This window comes from Triticum aestivum, chromosome 1B, assembly GCF_018294505.1.
Source record: "Triticum aestivum cultivar Chinese Spring chromosome 1B, IWGSC CS RefSeq v2.1, whole genome shotgun sequence".
NCBI classification, from domain to species: Eukaryota; Viridiplantae; Streptophyta; class Magnoliopsida; order Poales; family Poaceae; genus Triticum; species Triticum aestivum.
Window position 1 is genome coordinate 433,524,909 of NC_057795.1, and position 20,893 is coordinate 433,545,801.

Consider the following 20,893-nt stretch of genomic DNA (forward strand, 5'->3'; position numbering starts at 1 on the left):
TCTAACCTAGGAATATTTAATATAATATCATATATATATATATACATTTGTTCCTCTATTTTGTTTGCATATTTTCTCATTTTCTATTGAAACGGATTCTAAAACTATTGCTTAAAGTGGAAACCCGCATAAAAGAGGACTCCACTTATAGACATTAAGGATATTATAGTATAGATCTAGCCCGACTCCACCCTCCTTAATGCATATATACTTTGAAATTTCCATAATATAGTCTATTATATTCTCTCTCCTACAACTCTAGGCTATATATTCATACACATTTCTAACTTTTTTTGCAACCAAGCAGATTATCTAGAACATACATGAATTGAGCTAGGCTGCAAAAAAAAATACTATTTCCAAAACTAGTCAATTCAATGATGACCCTCCATGAATTCACCTATATAGGTTGCGCCTAATGTTACAAAAATAAGAGCTTGAATACTGCTTGTAAATAATCCAAGAAATATGACTAGTATAGGGATTACTAAGGGGACTAAAGAAACAAGAACAACAAAAACTAATACATCCGCCAATATATTCCTGCTAAGCGATAATGGTTTTGTGAAATCTTCTAGGATGTTAATTGGTAAAAGGATTGGAGTTGGTTTAATATATTTCTTGAAATAGCTCAATCCTTTTTTGCTAAGACCAACATAAAAATATACCACTGACGTGAGTAAAGCTAAAGCAACAGTAGTATTAATATCATTCGTGGGCACTGCTAATTCCCCATGGGGTAACTCTATAATTTTCCAAGGTAAAAGAGCATGATACGTCTCCAACGTATCTATAATTTTTTATTGTTTCATGCTGTTATATTATCTGTTTTGGATGTTTTATATGCATTTATATGCTATTTTATATTATTTTGGGACTAACCTATTAACCTAGAGCCTAGTGCCAGTTTCTGTTTTTTTCCTTGTTTTTGAGTTTTGTAGAAAATGAATATCAAACGGAGTCCAAATGAGCTGAAAATTTACGGTGATTTTTGATGGACCAGAAGACGAAGCCGCGAAGCACAAGAGTTTGGCCAGAAGAGTCTCGAGTCAATGACAAGGGTGGAGGGCACGCACACCCCCTAGGGTGCGCCCCCTGCCTTGTCGCTGACTCGTGGACCCCCCCCCCCCACCCTTGACGTGAATCTGATGCCAAAAATTCTTGTAAATCCAGAAACCCCCAGAAAGAAACCTAGATCAGGAGTTCCGCCGCCGCAAGCCTCTGAGTTCATGGAAAACCAATCTAAGCCCGTTCCGGCACCCTGTCGGAGGGGGGAATCATCACTGGAGGCCATCTTCATCATCCCGATAGTCTCCATGACAAGGAGGGAGTAGTTCACCCTCGGGGCTGAGGGTATGTACTAGTAGCTATGTGTTTGATCTCTCTCCCTCGTGTTCTTGATTTGGCATGATTTTGATGTACCGCGAGCTTTGTTATTATAGTTGGATCTTATGTTGTTCTCCCCCCTCTATCTTCTTGTGATGAATTGAGTTTTACCTTTGAGGTTTCACTATTATCGGATTGAATACTATTATGGATTTGAGAACACTTGATGTATGTCTTGCGCGGGATACCCGTGGTGACAATGGGGTGTTCTATTGATTCACTTGATGTATGTTTTGGCACTCAACTCACGGATTCCTGAGGTGACATTGGGGTAATCTATGCATAGGGTTGATGCACGTTTTCATCCTTGTTTCTCTGGTAGGAATCTTGGGGCACTCTTTGAGGTTCTTTGTGTTGGATTGAATATTATGAATCTGAAGTTGTTTGATGCATATCATATAATTTACCCACGGATATTTGTGGTGACATTGGAGTATCTGGGTGACATTAGGGTTGATTGATGTGTGTCATATGGTGTTATTTTACTACGAATTCTAGGGCTGTTTGTGACACTTATAGGAATAGCTCAATGGATTGATCGGAAAGAATAACTTTGAGGTGGTTTCGTACCCTACAAGCAATTTCATCTTATGTTCTCCGTGATAGGAACTTTAGAGTGACTTTTGTCGCACGTTGAGGGATTGCCATATGATCTAATTATGTTATCATTGTTGAGAGAACTTGCACTAGTGAAAGTATGAACCCTAGGCCTTGTTTCCAAGCATTTCAATACCGTTTTTGCCCACTTTTGTTACTAGTTATCTCGTTGTTTTTATTTATTCAGATTGTAAAAATATATTTCTACCATCCATATTACACTTGTATTGTTGGGGAACGTTGCAGAAAATTAAAAATTTTCCTACGGTTTCACCAAGATCCATCTATGAGTTTATCTAAGCAACGAGTCATGGGAGAGAGATTGCATCTACATACCACTTGTAGATCGTGTGCGGAAGCGTTCAAGAGAACGGTGATGATGGAGTCGTACTCGCCGTGATTCAAATCACCGATGACCAAGTGCCGAACGGACAGCACCTCCGCGTTCAACACACGTACGGACAGCGTGACGTCTCCTCTGTCTTGATCCAGCAAGGGGGAAGGAGAGCTTGATGATGATCCAGCAGCATGACGGCGTGGTGGTGGATGCAGCAGAACTCCGGCAGGGCTTCGCCAAGCTGCTGCGGGAGGAGGACGAGGTGTAGCAGGAGGAGGGAGGCGCCAATACACAGGGTATGGCTGCCCTCCCCCCTGTCGTCCTTTATATAGGCCCCCAGGGGGGGTGCCGGCCCTGGGAGATCCAATCTCCCAAGGGGGCGGCGGCCAGGGGGGTGGAGTGCCCCCCAAGGCAAGTGGGGCGCCCCCCCCCCCCCCCCCCACCTAGGGTTTCCAACCCTAGGCGCAGGGGGGCCAAGGGGGGCGCACCAGCCCACAAGGGGCCGGTTCCCCTCCCACTTCAGCCCACGGGGCCCTCCGGGATATGTGGCCCCACCCGGTGGACCCCCGGGACCCTTCCGGTGGTCCCAGTACAATACCGGGTAACCCCGAAACTTTCCCGATGGCCGAAACAGCACTTCCTATATATAATTCTTTACCTCCGAACCATTCCGGAACTCCTCGTGACGTCCGGGATCTAATCATGGACTCCGAACAACATTCGGTTGCTGCATACTCATATTCATACAACCCTAGCGTCACCGAACCTTAAGTGTGTAGACCCTACGGGTTCGGGAGACATGCAGACATGACCGAGATGGCTCTCTGGTCAATAACCAACAGCGGGATCTGGATACCCATGTTGGCTCCCACATACTCCTCGATGATCTCATCAGATGAACCACGATGTCGAGGATTCAAGTAACCCCGTATACTATTCCCTTTGTCAGACGGTATGTTACTTGCCCGAGACTCGATCGTCGGTATCCCAATACCTTGTTCAGTCTCGTTACCGGCAAGTCACTTTACTCGTACCGTAATGCATGATCCCGTGACCAGACACTTGGTCACTTTGAGCTCATTATGATGATGCACTACCGAGTGGGCCCAGTGATACCTCTCCGTTATCCGGAGTGACAAATCCCAGTCTCGATCCGTGTCAACCCAACAGACACTTTCGGAGATACCTGTAGTGCACCTTTATAGTCACCCAGTTACGTTGTGACGTTTGGTACACCCAAAGCACTCCTGCGGTATCCGGGAGTTACACGATCTCATGGTCTAAGGAAAAGATACTTGACATTGGAAAAGCTCTAGCAAAACGAACTACACGATCTTGTGCTATGCTTAGGATTGGGTCTTGTCCATCACATCATTCTCCTAATGATGTGATCCCGTTGTCAATGACATCTAATGTCCATAGTCAAGAAACCATGACTATCTGTTGACCAACGAGCTAGTCAACTAGAGGCTTACTAGGGACGTATTGTGGTCTATGTATTCACACGTGTATTACGATTTCCGGATAATACAATTATAGCATGAATAAAGACAATTATCATGAACAAGGAAATATAATAATAATCCTTTTATTATTGCCTCTAGGGCATATTTCCAACAGTCTCCCACTTGCACTAGAGTCAATAATCTAGTTACATTGTGATGAATCGAACACCCATAGAGTTCTGGTGTTGATCATGTTTTGCTCGCGAGAGAGGTTTAGTCAACGGATCTGCGACATTCAGATTCGTATGTACTTTGCAAATATCTATGTCTCCATCTTGAATATTTTCATGGATGGAGTTGAAGCGACGCTTGATGTGCCTGGTCTTCTTGTGAAACCTGGGCTCCTTGGCAAGGGCAATAGCTCCAGTGTTGTCACAGAAGAGTTTGATTGGCCCCGACGCATTGGGTATGACTCCTAGGTCGGTGATGAACTCCTTCACCCATATTGCTTCATGCGCTGCCTCCGAGGCTGCCATGTACTCCGCTTCACATGTAGATCCCGCCACGACGATCTTCTTGCAGCTGCACCAGCTTACTGCTCCACCATTCAACATATACACGTATCCGGTTTGTGACTTAGAGTCATCCAGATCTGTGTCGAAGCTAGCGTCGACGTAACCCTTTACGGCGAGCTCTTCGTCACCTCCATAAACAAGAAACATGTCCTTTGTCCTTTTCAGGTACTTCAGGATATTCTTGACCACTGTCCAGTGTTCCTTGCCGGGATTACTTTGGTACCTTCCTACCAAACTTACGGCAAGGTTTACATCAGGTCTGGTACACAGCATGGCATACATAATAGATCCTATGGCTGAAGCATAGGAGATGACACTCATCTCTTCTTTATCTTTTGCCGTGGTCGGGCATTGAGCTGAGCTCAATTTCACACCTTGCAGTACAGGCAAGAACCCTTTCTTGGGCTGATCCATTTTGAACTTCTTCAAAATCTTATCGAGGTATGTGCTTTGTGAAAGACCTATGAGGCGTCTCGATCTATTCCTATAGATCTTGATGCCTAATATGTAAGCAGCTTCTCCAAGGTCCTTCATTGAAAAACACTTATTCAAGTAGGCCTTAATGCTGTCCAAAAGTTCTATATCATTTCCCATCAAGAGTATGTCATCTACATATAATATGAGAAATGCTACAGAGCTCCCACTCACTTTCTTGTAAACGCAGGCTTCTCCATAAGTCTGCATAAACCCAAACGCTTTGATCATCTCATCAAAGCGAATGTTCCAACTCCGAGATGCTTGCACCAGCCCATAAATGGATCGCTGGAGCTTGCATACTTTGTTAGCGTTCTTAGGATCGACAAAACCCTCCGGCTGCATCATATACAGTTCTTCCTTAAGATGCCCGTTAAGGAATGCCGTTTTGACGTCCATCTGCCATATCTCATAATCATAGTATGCGGCAATTGCTAACATGATTCGGATGGACTTCAGCTTCGCTACGGGAGAGAAAGCCTCATCATAGTCAACCCCTTGAACTTGCCGATAACCCTTAGCGACAAGTCGAGCTTTATAGATGGTAATATTACCATCCGCGTCCGTCTTCTTCTTAAAGATCCATTTGTTTTCTATCGCTCACCGATCATCGGGCAAGTGTGTAAAAGTCCATACTTTGTTTTCATACATGGATTCTATCTCGGATTGCATGGCTTCAAGCCATTTATTGGAATCTGGGCCCGCCATTGCTTCTTCATAGTTCGAAGGTTCACTGTTGTCTAACAACATGATTTCCAGGACAGGGTTGCCATACCACTCTGGTGTGGAACGTGTCCTTGTGGACCTACGAGGTTCAGTAGCAACTTGATCTGAAGTACCTTGATCATAATCATTAATTTCCTCTCCAGTTGGTGTAGGCACCACAGGAACATTTTCCTGAGCTGCACTACTTTCCGGTTCAAGAGGTAGTACTTCATCGAGTTCTACTTTCCTCCCACTTACTTCTTTCGAGAGAAACTCTTTTTCCAGAAAGGATCCGTTCTTGGCAACAAAGGTCTTGCCCTCGGATCTTAAGTAGAAGGTATACCCAATGGTTTCCTTAGGGTATCCTATGAAGACGCATTTTTCCGACTTGGGTTCGAGCTTTTCAGGTTGTAGTTTCCTGACATAAGCATCGCATCCCCAAACTTTTAGAAACGACAGCTTAGGTTTCTTTCCAAACCATAATTCATACGGTGTCGTCTCAACGGATTTAGACGATGCCCTATTTAAAGTGAATGTAGCTGTCTCTAGAGCGTATCCCCAAAATGATAGTGGTAAATCGGTAAGAGAAATCATAGATCGCACCATATCCAATAGAGTGCGATTACGACGTTCAGACACACCGTTACACTGAGGTGTTCCAGGCGGCGTGAGTTGTGAAACGATTCCACATTTCCTTAAGTGTGTACCAAATTCATGACTTAAGTATTCTCCTCCACGATCTGATCGTAGGAACTTTATCTTTCGGTCACATTGATTCTCTACCTCATTCTGAAATTCCTTGAACTTTTCAAAGGTTTCAGACTTGTGTTTCATTAAGTAGACATACCCATATCTACTCAAGTCATCAGTGAGAGTGAGAACATAACGATATCCTCCGCGAGCCTCAACGCTCATTGGACCGCACACATCAGTATGTATGATTTCCAATAAGTTGGTTGCTCGCTCCATTGTTCCGGAGAACGGAGTCTTGGTCATTTTGCCCATGAGGCATGGTTCGCATGTGTCAAATGATTCATAATCTAGAGACTCTAAAAGTCCATCAGCATGGAGCTTCTTCATGCGCTTGACACCAATGTGACCAAGGCGGCAGTGCCACAAGTATGTGGGACTATCGTTATCAACTTTACATCTTTTGGTATTCACACTATGAATATGTGTAATATTACGTTCGAGATTCATTAAGAATAAACCATTGACCATCGGGGCATGACCATAAAACATATCTCTCATATAAATAGAACAACCATTATTCTCGGATTTAAATGAGTAGCCATCTCGTATTAAACGAGATCCAGATACAATGTTCATGCTCAAACTTGGCACTAAATAACAATTATTGAGGTTCATAACTAATCCCGTGGGTAAATGTAGAGGTAGCGTGCCGATGGCGATCACATCGACCTTGGAACCATTCCCGATGCGCATCGTCACCTCGTCCTTCGCCAGTCTCCGCTTATTCCGCAGCTCCTGCTGTGAGTTACAAATGTGAGCAACGGCACCGGTATCAAATACCCATGAGTTACTACGAGTACAGGTAAGGTACACATCAATTACATGTATATCAAATATACCTTTAGTGTTGCCGGCCTTCTTGTCCGCTAAGTATTTGGGGCAGTTCCGCTTCCAGTGACCCTTCCCTTTGCAATAAAAGCACTCAGTCTCAGGCTTGGGTCCATTATTTGACTTCTTCCGGGCAACTGGCTTATCGGGTGCGGCAACATCTTTGCCATCCTTCTTGAAGTTCTTCTTACCCTTTCCCTTCTTGAACTTAGTGGTCTTATTGACCATCAACACTTGATGTTCTTTCTTGATTTCAACCTCTGCTAACTTCAGCATTGAAAATACTTCAGGAATGGTCTTCACCATCCCCTTCATATTGTAGTTCAACACAAAGCTCTTGTAGCTCGGTGGGAGCGACCGAAGGATTCTGTTAATGACCGCCTCGTCCAGGAGGTTGATATCCAGCTGGGACAGGCGGTTGTGCAACCCAGACATTTTGAGTATGTGCTCACTGACAGAACTGTTTTCCTCCATCTTACAACTATAGAACTTGTCAGGGACTTCATATCTCTCGACCCGGGCATGATCTTGAAAAATCCATTTTCAGCTCCTCGAACATCTCATATGCTCCGTGTTTCTCAAAACGCTTTTGGAGCCCCGGTTCTAAGCTGTAAAGCATGCCTCACTGAACGAGGGAGTAATCATCAGCACGTGATTGCCAAGCGTTCATAACGTCTTGGTTCTCTGGGATGGGTGCTTCACCTAGCGGTTCTTCTAGGACATATGCTTTCTTGGCTGCTATGAGGATGATCCTCAGGTTCCGGACCCAGTCCGAATAGTTGCTGCCATCATCTTTCAGCTTGGTTTTCTCTAGGAACGCGTTGAAGTTCATGTTGACATGAGCGTTGGCCATTTGATCTACAAGACATATTTTGCAAAAGTTTTTAGACTAAGTTCATGATAATTAAGTTCATCTAATCAAATTATATAATGAACTCCCACTTAGATTAGACATCCCTCTAGTCATCTAAGTGTTACACGATCCGAGTCGACTAGGCCGTGTCCGATCATCACGCGAGACGGACTAGTCATCATCGGTGAACATCTCCATGTTGATCGTATCTTCCATACGACTCATGTTCGACCTTTCGGTCTCTGTGTTCCGAGGACATGTCTGTACATGCTAGGCTCGTCAAGTTAACCCTAAGTGTTTTGCATGTGTAAAACTGTCTTACACCCGTTGTATGTGAACGTAAGAATCTATCACACCCGATCATCACGTGGTGCTTCGAAACGACGAACTTTAGCAACGGTGCACAGTTAGGGGAGAACACTTTCTTGAAATTGTTATAAGGGATCATCTTATTTACTACCGTCGTTCTAAGTAAACAAGATGCATAAACATAATAAACATCACATGCAATTATATAAAGTAGTGACATGATATGGCCAATATCATATAGCTCCTTCGATCTCCATCTTCGGGGCTCCATGATCATCTTTGTCACCGGCATGACACCATGATCTCCATCATTGTGTCTTCATGAAGTTGTCACGCCAACGACTACTTCTACTTCTATGGCTAACGCGTTTAGCAATAAAGTAAAGTAATTTACATGGCGTTCTTCAATGACATGCAGGTCATACAAAAAATAAAGACAACTCCTATGGCTCCTGCCGGTTGTCATACTCATCGACATGCAAGTCGTGATTCTTATTACAAGAACATGATCTCATACATCACAATACATCATTCATCATTCATCACAACTTCTGGCCATATCACATCACATGACAATTTCTGCAAAAACAAGTTAGACGTCCTCTAATTGTTGTTGCATCTTTTACGTGGCTGCAATTGGGTTCTAGCAAGAACGTTTTCTTACCTACGAAAAACCACAACGTGATTTTGTCAACTTCTATTTACCCTTCATAAGGACCCTTTTTGTTGAATCCGCTCCAACTAAAGTGGGAGAGACAGACACCCGCTAGCCACCTTATGCAACTAGTGCATGTCAGTCGGTGGAACCTGTCTCACGTAAGCGTACGTGTAAGGTCGGTCTGGGCCGCTTCATCCCACAATACTGCTGAAGCAAGAAAAGACTAGTAGCGGCAAGCAAGTTGACAAGATCTACGCCCACAACAAATTTGTGTTCTACTCGTGCAATAGAGAACTACGCATAGACCTAGCTCATGATGCCACTGTTGGGGAAGGTTGCAGAAAATTAAAAAATTTCCTACAGTTTCACCAAGATCCATCTATGAGTTTATCTAAGCAACGAGTCATGGGAGAGAGATTGCATCTACATACCACTTGTAGATCGCGTGCGGAAGCGTTCAAGAGAACGGTGATGATGGAGTCGTACTCGCCGTGATTCAAATCACCGATGACCAAGTGCCGAACGGACAACACCTCCGCGTTCAACACACGTACGGACAGCGTGATGTCTCCTCTGTCTTGATCCAGCAAGGGGGAAGGAGAGGTTGATGATGATCCAGCAGCACGACGGTGTGGTGGTGGATGCAGCAGAACTCCGGCAGGGCTTCGCCAAGCTGCTGCGGGAGGAGGACGAGGTGTAGCAGGGGGAGGGAGGCACCAATACACAGGGTCCGGCTGCCCTCCTCCTTGCCCTCCTTTATATAGGCCCCCAGGGGGGGTGCTGGCCCTGGGAGATCCAATCTCCCAAGGGGGCGGCGGCCAGGGGGGTGGAGTGCCCCCCAAGGCAAGTGGGGCGCCCCCCCACCTAGAGTTTCCAACCCTAGGCGCAGGGGGGGCCCAAGGGGGGCGCACCAGCCCACAAGGGGCTGGTTCCCCTCCCACTTCAGCCCACAGGGCCCTCCGGGATAGGTGGCCCCACCCAATGGACCCACGGGACCCTTCCGGTGGTCCCGGTACAATATCGGGTGACCCCGAAACTTTCCCGATGGCCGAAACAGCACTTCCTATATATAATTATTTACCTCCGGACCATTCCAGAACTCCTCGTGACGTCCGGGATCTCATCCGGGACTCCGAACAACATTCGGTTTGCTGCATACTCATATTCATACAACCCTAGCGTCACCGAACCTTAAGTGTGTAGACCCTACGGGTTCGGGAGACATGCAGACATGACCGAGACGGCTCTCTGGTCAATAACCAACAGCGAGATCTGGATACCCATGTTGGCTCCCACATACTCCTCGATGATCTCATCGGATGAACCACGATGTCGAGGATTCAAGTAACCCCGTATACTATTCCCTTTGTCAGACGGTATGTTACTTGCCCGAGACTCGATCGTCGGTATCCCAATACCTTGTTCAGTCTCGTTACCGGCAAGTCACTTTACTCGTACCGTAATGCATGATCCCGTGACCAGACACTTGGTCACTTTGAGCTCATTATGATGATGCACTACCGAGTGGGCCCAGTGATACCTCTCCGTTATCCGGAGTGACAAATCCCAGTCTCGATCCGTGTCAACCCAACAGACACTTTCGGAGATACCTGTAGTGCACCTTTATAGTCACCTAGTTACGTTGTGACGTTTGGTACACCCAAAGCACTCCTACGGTATCCGGGAGTTACACGATCTCATGGTCTAAGGAAAAGATACTTGACATTGGAAAAGCTCTAGCAAAACGAACTACACGATCTTGTGCTATGCTTAGGATTGGGTCTTGTCCATCACATCATTCTCCTAATGATGTGATCCCGTTGTCAATGACATCTAATGTCCATAGTCAGGAAACCATGACTATCTGTTGACCAATGAGCTAGTCAACTAGAGGCTTACTAGGGACGTATTGTGGTCTATGTATTCACACGTGTATTACGATTTCTGGATAATACAATTATAGCATGAATAAAGACAATTATCATGAACAAGGAAATATAATAATAATCCTTTTATTATTGCCTCTAGGGCATATTTCCAACATGTATCACCATCTCTTCGCCGAACTAGTGCACCTATACAATTTACCATTGTATTGGGTGTGTTGGGGACACAAGACACTCTTTGTTATTTGGTTGCAGGGTTGTTTGAGAGAGACCATCTTCATCCTATGCCTCCCACGGATTGATAAACCTTAGGTCATCCACTTGAGGGAAATTTTCTACTGTCCTACAAAACTCTACGCTTGGAGGCCCAACACGAGTCTACAAGAAGAAGGTTGCGTAGTAGACATCAAAGCACCCGACCAATTCGAAACAAAAATAAAAAGGAACATAGTTCCAATAAAGGGAACCCAGGGACCATATTCTTCTCCAATCTGAGTTTTGCTCAAGTCTCAAATAAACTCAAGGACATATTCAAAAAAAATCTGACCGTCGGTCGGGATGGTTTCTGGATTTTGAACATCTATGACAACTGAACCTAGAAAGATAGTATTTACGACCCATGAAGTGATGAGTACTTGGGCATGAATTTGGAAAACCTTCTATTTGCCATAGAAGTGTTGGCCTACTTCTACACCTGACATATCGTATAACCTGTTGAGTGTTTTAATGGAACAAGGTATAATATTCATATTGTCGTCTGATAAAAATTGAACTTCAAAGAAGGAATTCTTTTGATTCAACCATCTCTTTCTCAACTCAGCAACTTGAAGTATTAATCTTATATTTAGGATACCAAGAAAGCACATCAGATCATAATATATATCAATATTCCCCTTCTTTTTTCTATGCAAGAAAAAGATATAGTAAAGTAAGTGATTCCATAAATTTATGCAGTTGCCCAAGAATTCACTATATATTCTTAATCAACGACTTCTTATATAGAGAGAATGGCCTCGTAAATTGAATATACTAATTTTTTAAGAATCAATTTATTTGAAGTCACAGTGTCATCGTTGGTTGGGATCAATATATTCGCGAGATCTGGATCACAATTTGTATCGACTAAAGAAATAGTAGGAATCCCCAAAATGGCACTTTCCCGAAGAGCTATACACTCCTTTTGTTTATCAAGGACGATCACAATGTGTGGTAATCTCATCATATATTTGATCCCGCCCATATACCTTTGCAAGGTAGATAATTTTCTCTTCAAGATTGCCACATCTCTTTTTGGGAGATGGTGGAATTTTCCCATTTTTTCTTCTGCTCTTAACTCTTTAAATTGAGAAAGTCTAGTTTTCGTAATCGACCAATTCGTTAACATACCATTGAACTACTTTTTATTAACATAATGACAACGATCCCTTATTGCAGCTCATGCTACTAAATATGTTGCTCTTTTTTGGTACCAACAATTAAGAAACTTTTTCCCTAACTTGCTGCATCAAAAACTAAATCACAAGCTTCTGATAAAAACGAGTCATTCTAGCGAGATTTATAATATGAGTAGCTTTATGCTTTGCCGAAATGTAAGGGGTCATTTTAGGATTCCAATTCTTAATACCATGACCAAAATGAACTCCTACTTCTGTCATCTCTTTCAAATTAATGTTGCAATATCTTCTTGTCATTTTTTTCCACACTTTCTTTTAATCCTACCATTCCATTACAGAATTTAGTTCTTTTTGAAGATTAAGGAAGATCGGAAATAGCTTGAAATAAATCATAATTGTTCCGAGAGAACCTTGTACTAAGATAAGAGTTGGGCATTGATACATGGTATAAACATAACCTTATTGAATTAACTGATTTGTTTTACTTATTAAAATAAAAATCTTAAAAATCAAAAATTTGACCTGTTAGTGTTCTAAGCTCAAAAGTCTAGTAAAGTGAAAAATATGTTTTATGTATCTATAAATGATATAGGGTTAAATGTTAAATGGGGGTCCTTATGTCTCATAAAAATTGTTTGTTACGTCAGAATCGGAAGAAACGAATTCTGTATGGAGAAACAAAAAATCTCTCATTTCCGGCGCGATAGATTTTTCTTATTTCGAAATAAAGGTTCTTGTCTAGTGGGGAACGATGCACAAATTTTTGGAATCCGGTACCAAGAGGTATAGTCCCCACATAACTACGTTTTCTTTCAAGCCTTTCAACCAATTAATGCGACCTTGTAGCGCAGCTTTTGCTAAAACTCGAGCAGTTTCTTGAAAACTTGCTTCAGATATGAAACTTTGGGTATTCAGGGAAGCCCTTGTTATTCCCAATAAGATTGCCCGATAATAGATCGATCATCCAAAGCTCGCCCTGCTCGTTTCGCTCGCAGTAGTTCGATTAATTCCCCAGGCAAAAAAAAATTAGACATTCCATCTTCAGAAACTCGCACTTTTGATGTTACTTGGCGTATAATAATCTCTATATGTCTATTATGGATCTATACCCCTTGGGATCGATAAACCCTTTGGATTTTATTAACCAAAGAGACACAACTTTGGGCTATGGTTAGCTCAGCTCCAATCAAGAATCCCCAAGGGACCCCAAGAATTCTTGGTATACGCTCATTCAAATCCTCAATTCTCCTTTCGAGATTCGGGGATAATGAATCAATTGAACGCGCTTCAAAGATTTGTTCCACTTTTGGAAGACCTTGTGTTATGTCACTAGATCTCGATTTTTCATATATAAACGTAACTAACCTATCTCCCTTGTAAAGGATTTCTCCATAATGACCATTAAAAGTTCCTCCTGTAGTGGCCAAATAAGGTTTAGCCGCTCTTATAACAAAGGAGTTCATATTTACAATGAAAATTTGACTAGATTTTTTATGTGTGATTTAAATATACATACATTTTCACAAATAAATTGTCCAAGGTGAATTATTGCCAATGTCTCTTCCCAAGAATCATGATGGACAAAGTGACAATTCAAAAGGAATGGATCCAACATTATGTTACTATCAAAATTAGAAATCCTTTTATTTTCATCTATTAAAGAGTATTTAAGTTCTTGAAGTACTTGGAAGGTTTGTTTTAAATTGTCAACGAACAAATATTTTTTAACAGGATTTTATTATGCGTTAGTAAATAGTAAGATGAAGAAAAGTGCGATATACTGGCTACAATAGCGCCTAAGGGCCCAAAAATTTCTCGAATAGGAATTCTAGGATTCCATTCTTTTATCGCATTGGGATGTTTTGAATTCTTGAATAAACCAATTCTAGAACAGTTGGATGACGACAAAATCATCAAAGAGTGGTATTCTTTATTTTGATTCAACAAAGTGCCAATAGCTTCTGGATGTTGGCTAAGTGATTCAATCTTTGCCTTGGAATTAAAAGAATTGATATTGGCGCGATCTAACCTATTATGGGGAATCTGTCCTACACTTGTCCTATCATACCTTTTTCGTGTATAAGAAATAGTGGACTTGACTAACTCAATTCTTAGGAAATCATGAGTAAGATCAATTTGCTCTTACCTCAACAAGGGAAGCACCATCCTTTTCTTTTTCTTCTTGTTCCCAATTCACTACTAAGCAAGTTCTAACAAATTGACTCTTTGTGTGATAATTTCTTTGACCTAACTTGCTATTTTCATGAGAAATAAAATTGACAAGTCGAATTTGGAGATTATTAGGCCCAATTTTTTCCTTTTTTGGCTCCTTAGAATCTTTTTTTGTCTTTCTGGTAGTATCAAACAGCCACCTAATATCTTATCCGCCTCTTCAGGAAAATGAATATCTCCGGAAAATATTTTGAGTTTCATATGGCTTTTTTTCTCTTCACCCGGACCAGTCCGCCTAGTCGACTTCGTGTATTTTTTGTGACTTGTGTATCCACTCCAATAATACTATTGTCAAGTATCTTTAGGGAAGAAGATCTCGGCAAGATATGAAGTTCTTGAAGAATGAAAAAAAGATCTACTTCTTTTTCGTATTTTAGACTAAATTCTTTTGTTCCTCGATGTTCAATCAAACGCTCTTTTTTAAGATGGAATCTTCCTATGGGCTCTCGTATTCGTCATCTGGATCTTCTTCTGGGTCTTCCTCTAAAGTACCATATTTTTCCTCTATGCTTTCCCCGGGGCTGCAATATTTGTCTTTTTTGAGTCTTCCTGTAGAGTTCCATATTCATCCTCTTAGGTCCTATATTTTCTCTCTAGGCTCCCATATTCCTATTCTCAGTCTTTCTCTAAATTCATATATTCGTTCTCTGGGTTCTCATACATTGGGGAACGTAGCATGCAATTTAAAAAAACAATCACGCAAGATCTATCTAGGAGATGCGTAGAAATGAGAGGGAAGAGTGTGTCCATGTACCATCATAGACCGAAAGCGGAAGCGTTAGTTAACGCGGTTGATGTAGTCAAACGTCTTCATGATCTAACCAATCCAAGTACCAAACGTACGGCACCTCCGTGTTCAGCACACGTTCAGCTCGATGACGTCCCTCGAACTCTTGATCCAGTAGAGGGTCGAGGGAGAGTTCCGTCAGCACAACAGCGTGGCAACGCTGTTGATGATGTGATCCATGCAGGGCTTTGCCTAAGCACTATGACGCTATGACCGGAGGAGTAAACTGTGGAAGGGGGCACCACACACGGCTAAGAGAATTCTTGGTGTGCCTTTGGAGTGCCCCCTGGCCACATATATAAAGGAGGGGGAGGAGGAGGCTGGCGGCCAAGGAGGGCGCGCCAAGGGAGGGAGTCCTACTTGGACTCCTAGTCCAGGTAGGATTAGGCCCCCCTCCTTCCAATCAACGGAGAGGGGAAAGGGGAAGGGAGAGAGAGGGGAGGAAAGAGGGGGCCGCGCCCCCTTCCCTTGTCCAATTCGGATTGGGGCAAAGGGGGCGCGCGCCACCTCCTGTGGCCTGCCTCCTCTCCTCCACTATGGCCCAATAGGCCCAATAACTTTCCAGGAGGGTTCCGGTAACCTCCCGGTACTCCGAAAAATCCCCGATCTTCTTCGGAACCATTCCGGTGTCGGTATATAACCTTCCAATATATCAATCTTTACCTCTTGACAATTTCGAGACTTGGGGGTAGTGGGATGCCCGGGTCGGGTTGGTGGGTGTGTTTTTTTAGCGAAGTAGAGGTGTTAGCAGAATAAGAAAGAAGTGTTATTAGAATAAGACTCTTAAGGGTGTTATCATAATAGACCCACCCTATATATATAGAGAGAGAGTAGCACTATTCTGATCCTAGGATCAGAATAGTTATTCTGATCACAGCTGCTCTATATAAGGCCGCGAGGTGTTCCCGAGATCCTGAACAAAGAAAATCATAGCAACCCACCTCCTGAACGGCCCATAACAAAATCCACGACCTTCTCTCCCTGCCTCGACCACAATAAAAAACATGTCGTGACCGGCCTTCATCCTGCCGCCGCGGCCGGCCTCCCACCCGCCGCAGCCACGCCCAGAGTCCACCTGCCGCCGCGCCCTGCCTTCCCGCCGCCGCCACCGCACCCTGCCTCCACCTGGACCTTCAACCTCTGCTCCCGACTCCCCTGCAAGCCGCAACCTTCCACATCTGGCAGGAGCTCTGGTCGCTGCGCCACCCCCGCCCCGAGAACCGGCAGCCGCACCGCCCCCGCCCAGGGATCTCGCCGTTGCACCGCCCCCACCCAGGGATCTGGCCACTGCGCCAACCCTGGCTCGGGATCCGGCCACCGCTCCACCGCCGCCTGCAGATCCGGTCGCCGTGACGGCTGGCTCCTCCGATGCGCCGCCCCTGTGGTCGGCTGGCTCATCCTGTGCGCCACCGAAAGGCCTGCGTCCCTGCATGACGCCGCTGTAGGAGGCCAACGCATGCAACAGCAGGTCGCCATGGCCACTCACCTTGCGTCGTTCTGTCCTCATTCCCGGCCGCCCGAAGTTCCACTTCTCCCCGAGCAGCAAGTCCACTATGGAAGAGGATGCAGGTTCACCAAGTGGATTTTGAAAACTGTGTATACAAGGATTCATTGACAAATGAAACTATATTGTTACCTCTTTTTGCCATGACTGACTTCAGCCAAGCAGCGCAGTCTTTCTTGTAATGCCATTTCTGCTTGCAGTGGAGACACGTGTCTTTGTCCACTGAGAAAGGTTGTTGCTGATGCTGATGCTGATAGGGGGCTTTTCCATTCTTTGAAGGAGAACTTTTGTTGTTTTGATTGTAGTTCTTTTTCTTCCAATCCTTCACATAGTTGATTGAACCACCATGTGCGGCTTTGAGTCTGTCCTCTTCTTGGACACACATTGCTATTGTCTTTTCAATGTCCCATGTTCCAGGTGACATATTATAGTTTACAACAAAAGTTGCAAACTCCTGTGGCAGTGAAGCCATGACCAGGTGGACCAGGAGCGCTGGTTTGATCTCCAGATCCGCATCCATGGGCTTGAGCTTTGCTGCCATATTACTCATCCTGAGGATGTGCTCTCTTATTCCACGACTATCACCTGTGTAGCGTTCTGTCACCAGTTGCTCTAACACCTGGGTGGCATAGATCTTTGAAGAGCCAGTGAACTGGCTCTTTATCTTTGTGAGCAACTCCCTTGCGGAAGTGCACTCTGGAATGAAGCCCACAATGGCGCTCTCAATTGTATTCTTTATAAAAGCCATGCATTTTTTGTTTGCATTGACCCACTTTTGGTTATCTATGAGGTAGGACTGCTCCAAAGGAGCATAGTCCCCCTTCTTTTTAGCCCATGCAGCATCATCATCAGTGGCCTCTCTTACTGGCTCTGTGGGTCTGACCGGCTGTGGTTTCACCACAACCCAGTCAAGATCAGCACAAATAAACGCCAGTTCAACTTTCTTCATCCACTCAGTGTGGTTGTCACCTCTGAGTGTCAGAACTTCTTTTAGGCAACTCATCAAGTGAAAGCCTCATGAAATCACAATTTAAGTGACATCAATAAAACAATCATATGCAATAATCTAACGTTGGTCAAATTAAACATACAATTGTCTATGCAATTAAATCTATATTACTGTTGGGCAAAATATTAGAGATAAATGCATCTTTAAATTTCAATAATAAAACATGATCATGTTATTAATAACGTTGGTCATAAACATAACATAATCATATTCATTCTAATAATCACTTTAACATGCTCTTAAAAACATACTATGTAAACTTTTATTTTCTTTGTAAAAGAGCACTAATTATTTACGCAGCGGAAAAACATGAATAAAAATTCACGAACTTTTTAATCTTTACAGAAACTTTTATTTGACTAAATAAAAATTCATGAACTTTATTATTTTCTTTATGAAATTCATGAACTTTTCTTTTTCTTTACAGAAACATTTCTGTCATTTTTCTATTTTCTAAACAAATATTCGTTGGAAAAATTTGCATAGAAACTATATATCAGATCTGCCAAAAAGCTGGACAAAATTTATCAAAACTCTGCTTTAAGAAAAAATAAAATAATAATTAGCAGAGGAACCCTACAGACTACAGCCTACAGCCTGCAGCCTACAGCCTGCTACTGCGCGCCGCGCGGCTGTGGCCCGAGCGACGCGGCCCACGGCCTGCGCGCTGCGGCAGCCGGCCTCAGCCCAGCGTGTGGGCTGCGCCCGCGGCGGCGGCCTTGGTTCCTTTTAAGCCCAGTGGCCCAGTGGCTGGCTAGGGTATTCGGCCTGGCCGTTGGATTTCATCCGACGGTCCAGCGCCTAGATCGGCCGAACAAAACGCCTCCCCTCGATCGAACCCTAGCCACTTTTCCCCTTTCCCGTCGCGTGCCGCTTGCTTCTCCTCGTCTCTTTCGCCGGCGACGGCAGAGAGAGGGGTGCGCCCCGGTCGCCCGGTCCGGCAGGCGGCGGCGGCGGAAGCCACCGCGCTGCGCGCGCCTCCTCTCCTTTCCCTTACCTCTCCGTTTTCTTCTTTCCTCTGTGACAGAGAGAGCGAAAGAGAGATGCAGGTGTCTATGCAGCGCCGTGGCCATCCCGTTCGCCGGCTGCGCGTCCGCCTTGCGGTGAGCGCGCCGCCGTCGAGCGGTTTGGCTGCGGTGCCTTCCCCCATTTTTTTGTGTGTCTTTTTCCTTTCTTTTCCGCGAGCAATTGCTAGCTCCGGTGGTTCTTCGTCCCCGCACCTCGGCTTGCCGATGCGTGTGGGGATCGAGAGGAACAGGCGCGGCCGTGCGGCGGCCCTCTTTGCCGGTGAGGCTCAAGGCCAAAATCCGGTGGTTTACTTTGCCCTGTCTAGGGTTCTTGGGGGAGGGGAGGTCTTTTTCTTTTCTGTTTTTGTTTCTCTGTACCGAAATCAACTAGCCCGATCTGGCTGATACCATTGATAGGACCTTAGATCGGAGTGGGCTAGGAGATCCGGTGAACCTACCTTCTCCTGGTGCGGATGAACTCGATCCAGCGCCGGCCATGGTGGTGTGGAGACGGCGGCGATGTGGACTGAGATGGTGGCGGCGGAGCTTCCCGTCACTGTCAGCGCTAGACCTAGATTGGGTCGGGGTTTTCGGTGGGGAGCCTGGCAACGCGGTGAACCTCGTACTGCGTGCCGCCGGCCCCCTCCTCTTTATGTAGCGCTGCGTGACAGGGGCCCGTCAACCATATTGTGGTTGGGCGCCCCCGATCAGGGCGCGGATCAGGGGTCCGTTGGGCCGTTGGGCCCACACGGGAGAGATCAACCTAACAGGAGGGAGTATATTTATCGAGCCGAGGAGCTACCTGGCTGGAGATCGACAGATTTGCGTGCTAACTGCTAAGGCTTGCCCAAGGTTGAGCCATGAGCTCGCTTCCTTTCGAAGAGTCCAGGCTGGTACCATGGTTTGGTTCAGTTCATGTCCAGTACAAGTTGAGTAGGGATGTAAATGGCACGATAAACGGCGGCGCAAGGAAAAGATGGTACTTCCCTTGGACAGTGAACGAAGGTGATCACACCAATCCTGGAGGCCATCTGGGAACAATCTGCTAAGATTGCAGTGTATGGGCTCCAGGTCTCGATCACTCCATTGCAAGCTTGAATTACTTCTAAAGAACCAGATCCAATAATAATCGTTGAGGACCCAAGGCTTTCCACAAGATCTAAACCTTTCTGAATCGTTGTGGCCTCCGTTGTTGTTGCGTCCAAAAGATTGTTTAAAACCAAGATGCTCTTGCAAGAGCCTAACCACAACTATTCCCAAGGACAGTAGCAGCCGCTCCAGAGTCATTTTCCAAAAATGTAGCATCCAAATTTAATATATAAACCTTCGCTGGAGGTTTCTCCCATTTAACAACCACCTCATTACTCTGGACAGTGGACAGCCACTTTGCACAATTTGATGTGATTGTGTTTACACTTCTGGGATTCTGGACAGTTTCTCTCCTCTGCCGCCAAATATACCAAACAGCCACCCCCCGGCCGCTCTGCGGCCGCCCTTGCTTCCCGCCGCTCCGACCCAGCCATTCATGGGAGGATGGTGACCCGCGCACACCTCACCAATGAGGCGACGATGTCAACGACTTTAGCCGCGCCCTTCGCTCCGGCTCCTCTTGCTGTTGCCGCCTCTAGCCAACCATCGACGCCACCGGTAGCGCCCTGCTCGGGCTCACCCCCGGCACCGGCCTCGGCAGAGCCTCACTCCAACTTGTCCCCGGCTCCATCCGGAGTTCGCCTCGCCTCTCCGGCATGCGTCCAGTTCTTCAATGATGACGACCGTTGGTTTGAACTCGAGGCGGCCTGTGTCCTGGGCCCCCCTCGCCGACGAGGACAATGAGGATGAAGAAGAAGAGTTGGCTCCGATGACGCCGCCGGCTTCCAATAGCCTGGCCCCGGCTGCTCACCTGACTATTCCATGTGTTGGGCACGAGGAGGAGACGAGTGGTGAATGGCAAGAGGTATTACCTCGGCGCGGTCGGCGCTGCGAGGCGTCACCAACACCGGCATTTGCTCCTCGTCCCATCCCCGCCTGGCTCCATGGTCGATGTTGTCGATGCCTCGCCCCTGGACACCGCGCAGCAGTTTGCAAAGATCCTTTGCGATGTTCCTGCTGCTTGGAGAACGGACATTGGGCGCGCGGATGCCGCAATCCTTGACG

General features: G+C 45.3%; 1 protein-coding gene and 1 pseudogene across 1 annotated transcript; both read right to left on the bottom strand.

The window, feature by feature from the left end:
• Positions 1 to 374: 374 nt before the first annotated feature.
• Positions 375 to 11,672, bottom strand: LOC123092191 (ATP synthase subunit a, chloroplastic-like; annotated as a pseudogene).
• Positions 11,673 to 16,090: 4,418 nt separating this feature from the next.
• Positions 16,091 to 19,477, bottom strand: LOC123078813 (uncharacterized). Its single transcript, XM_044501434.1, has 3 exons — positions 19,198 to 19,477; positions 16,856 to 17,737; positions 16,091 to 16,770 (listed from the first exon to the last, which is right to left on the bottom strand). The coding sequence occupies exons 1-3, from the start codon at positions 19,235 to 19,237 to the stop codon at positions 16,091 to 16,093; spliced, it is 1,602 nt and encodes a 533-aa protein (XP_044357369.1). The 5' UTR covers positions 19,238 to 19,477.
• Positions 19,478 to 20,893: the final 1,416 nt, after the last annotated feature.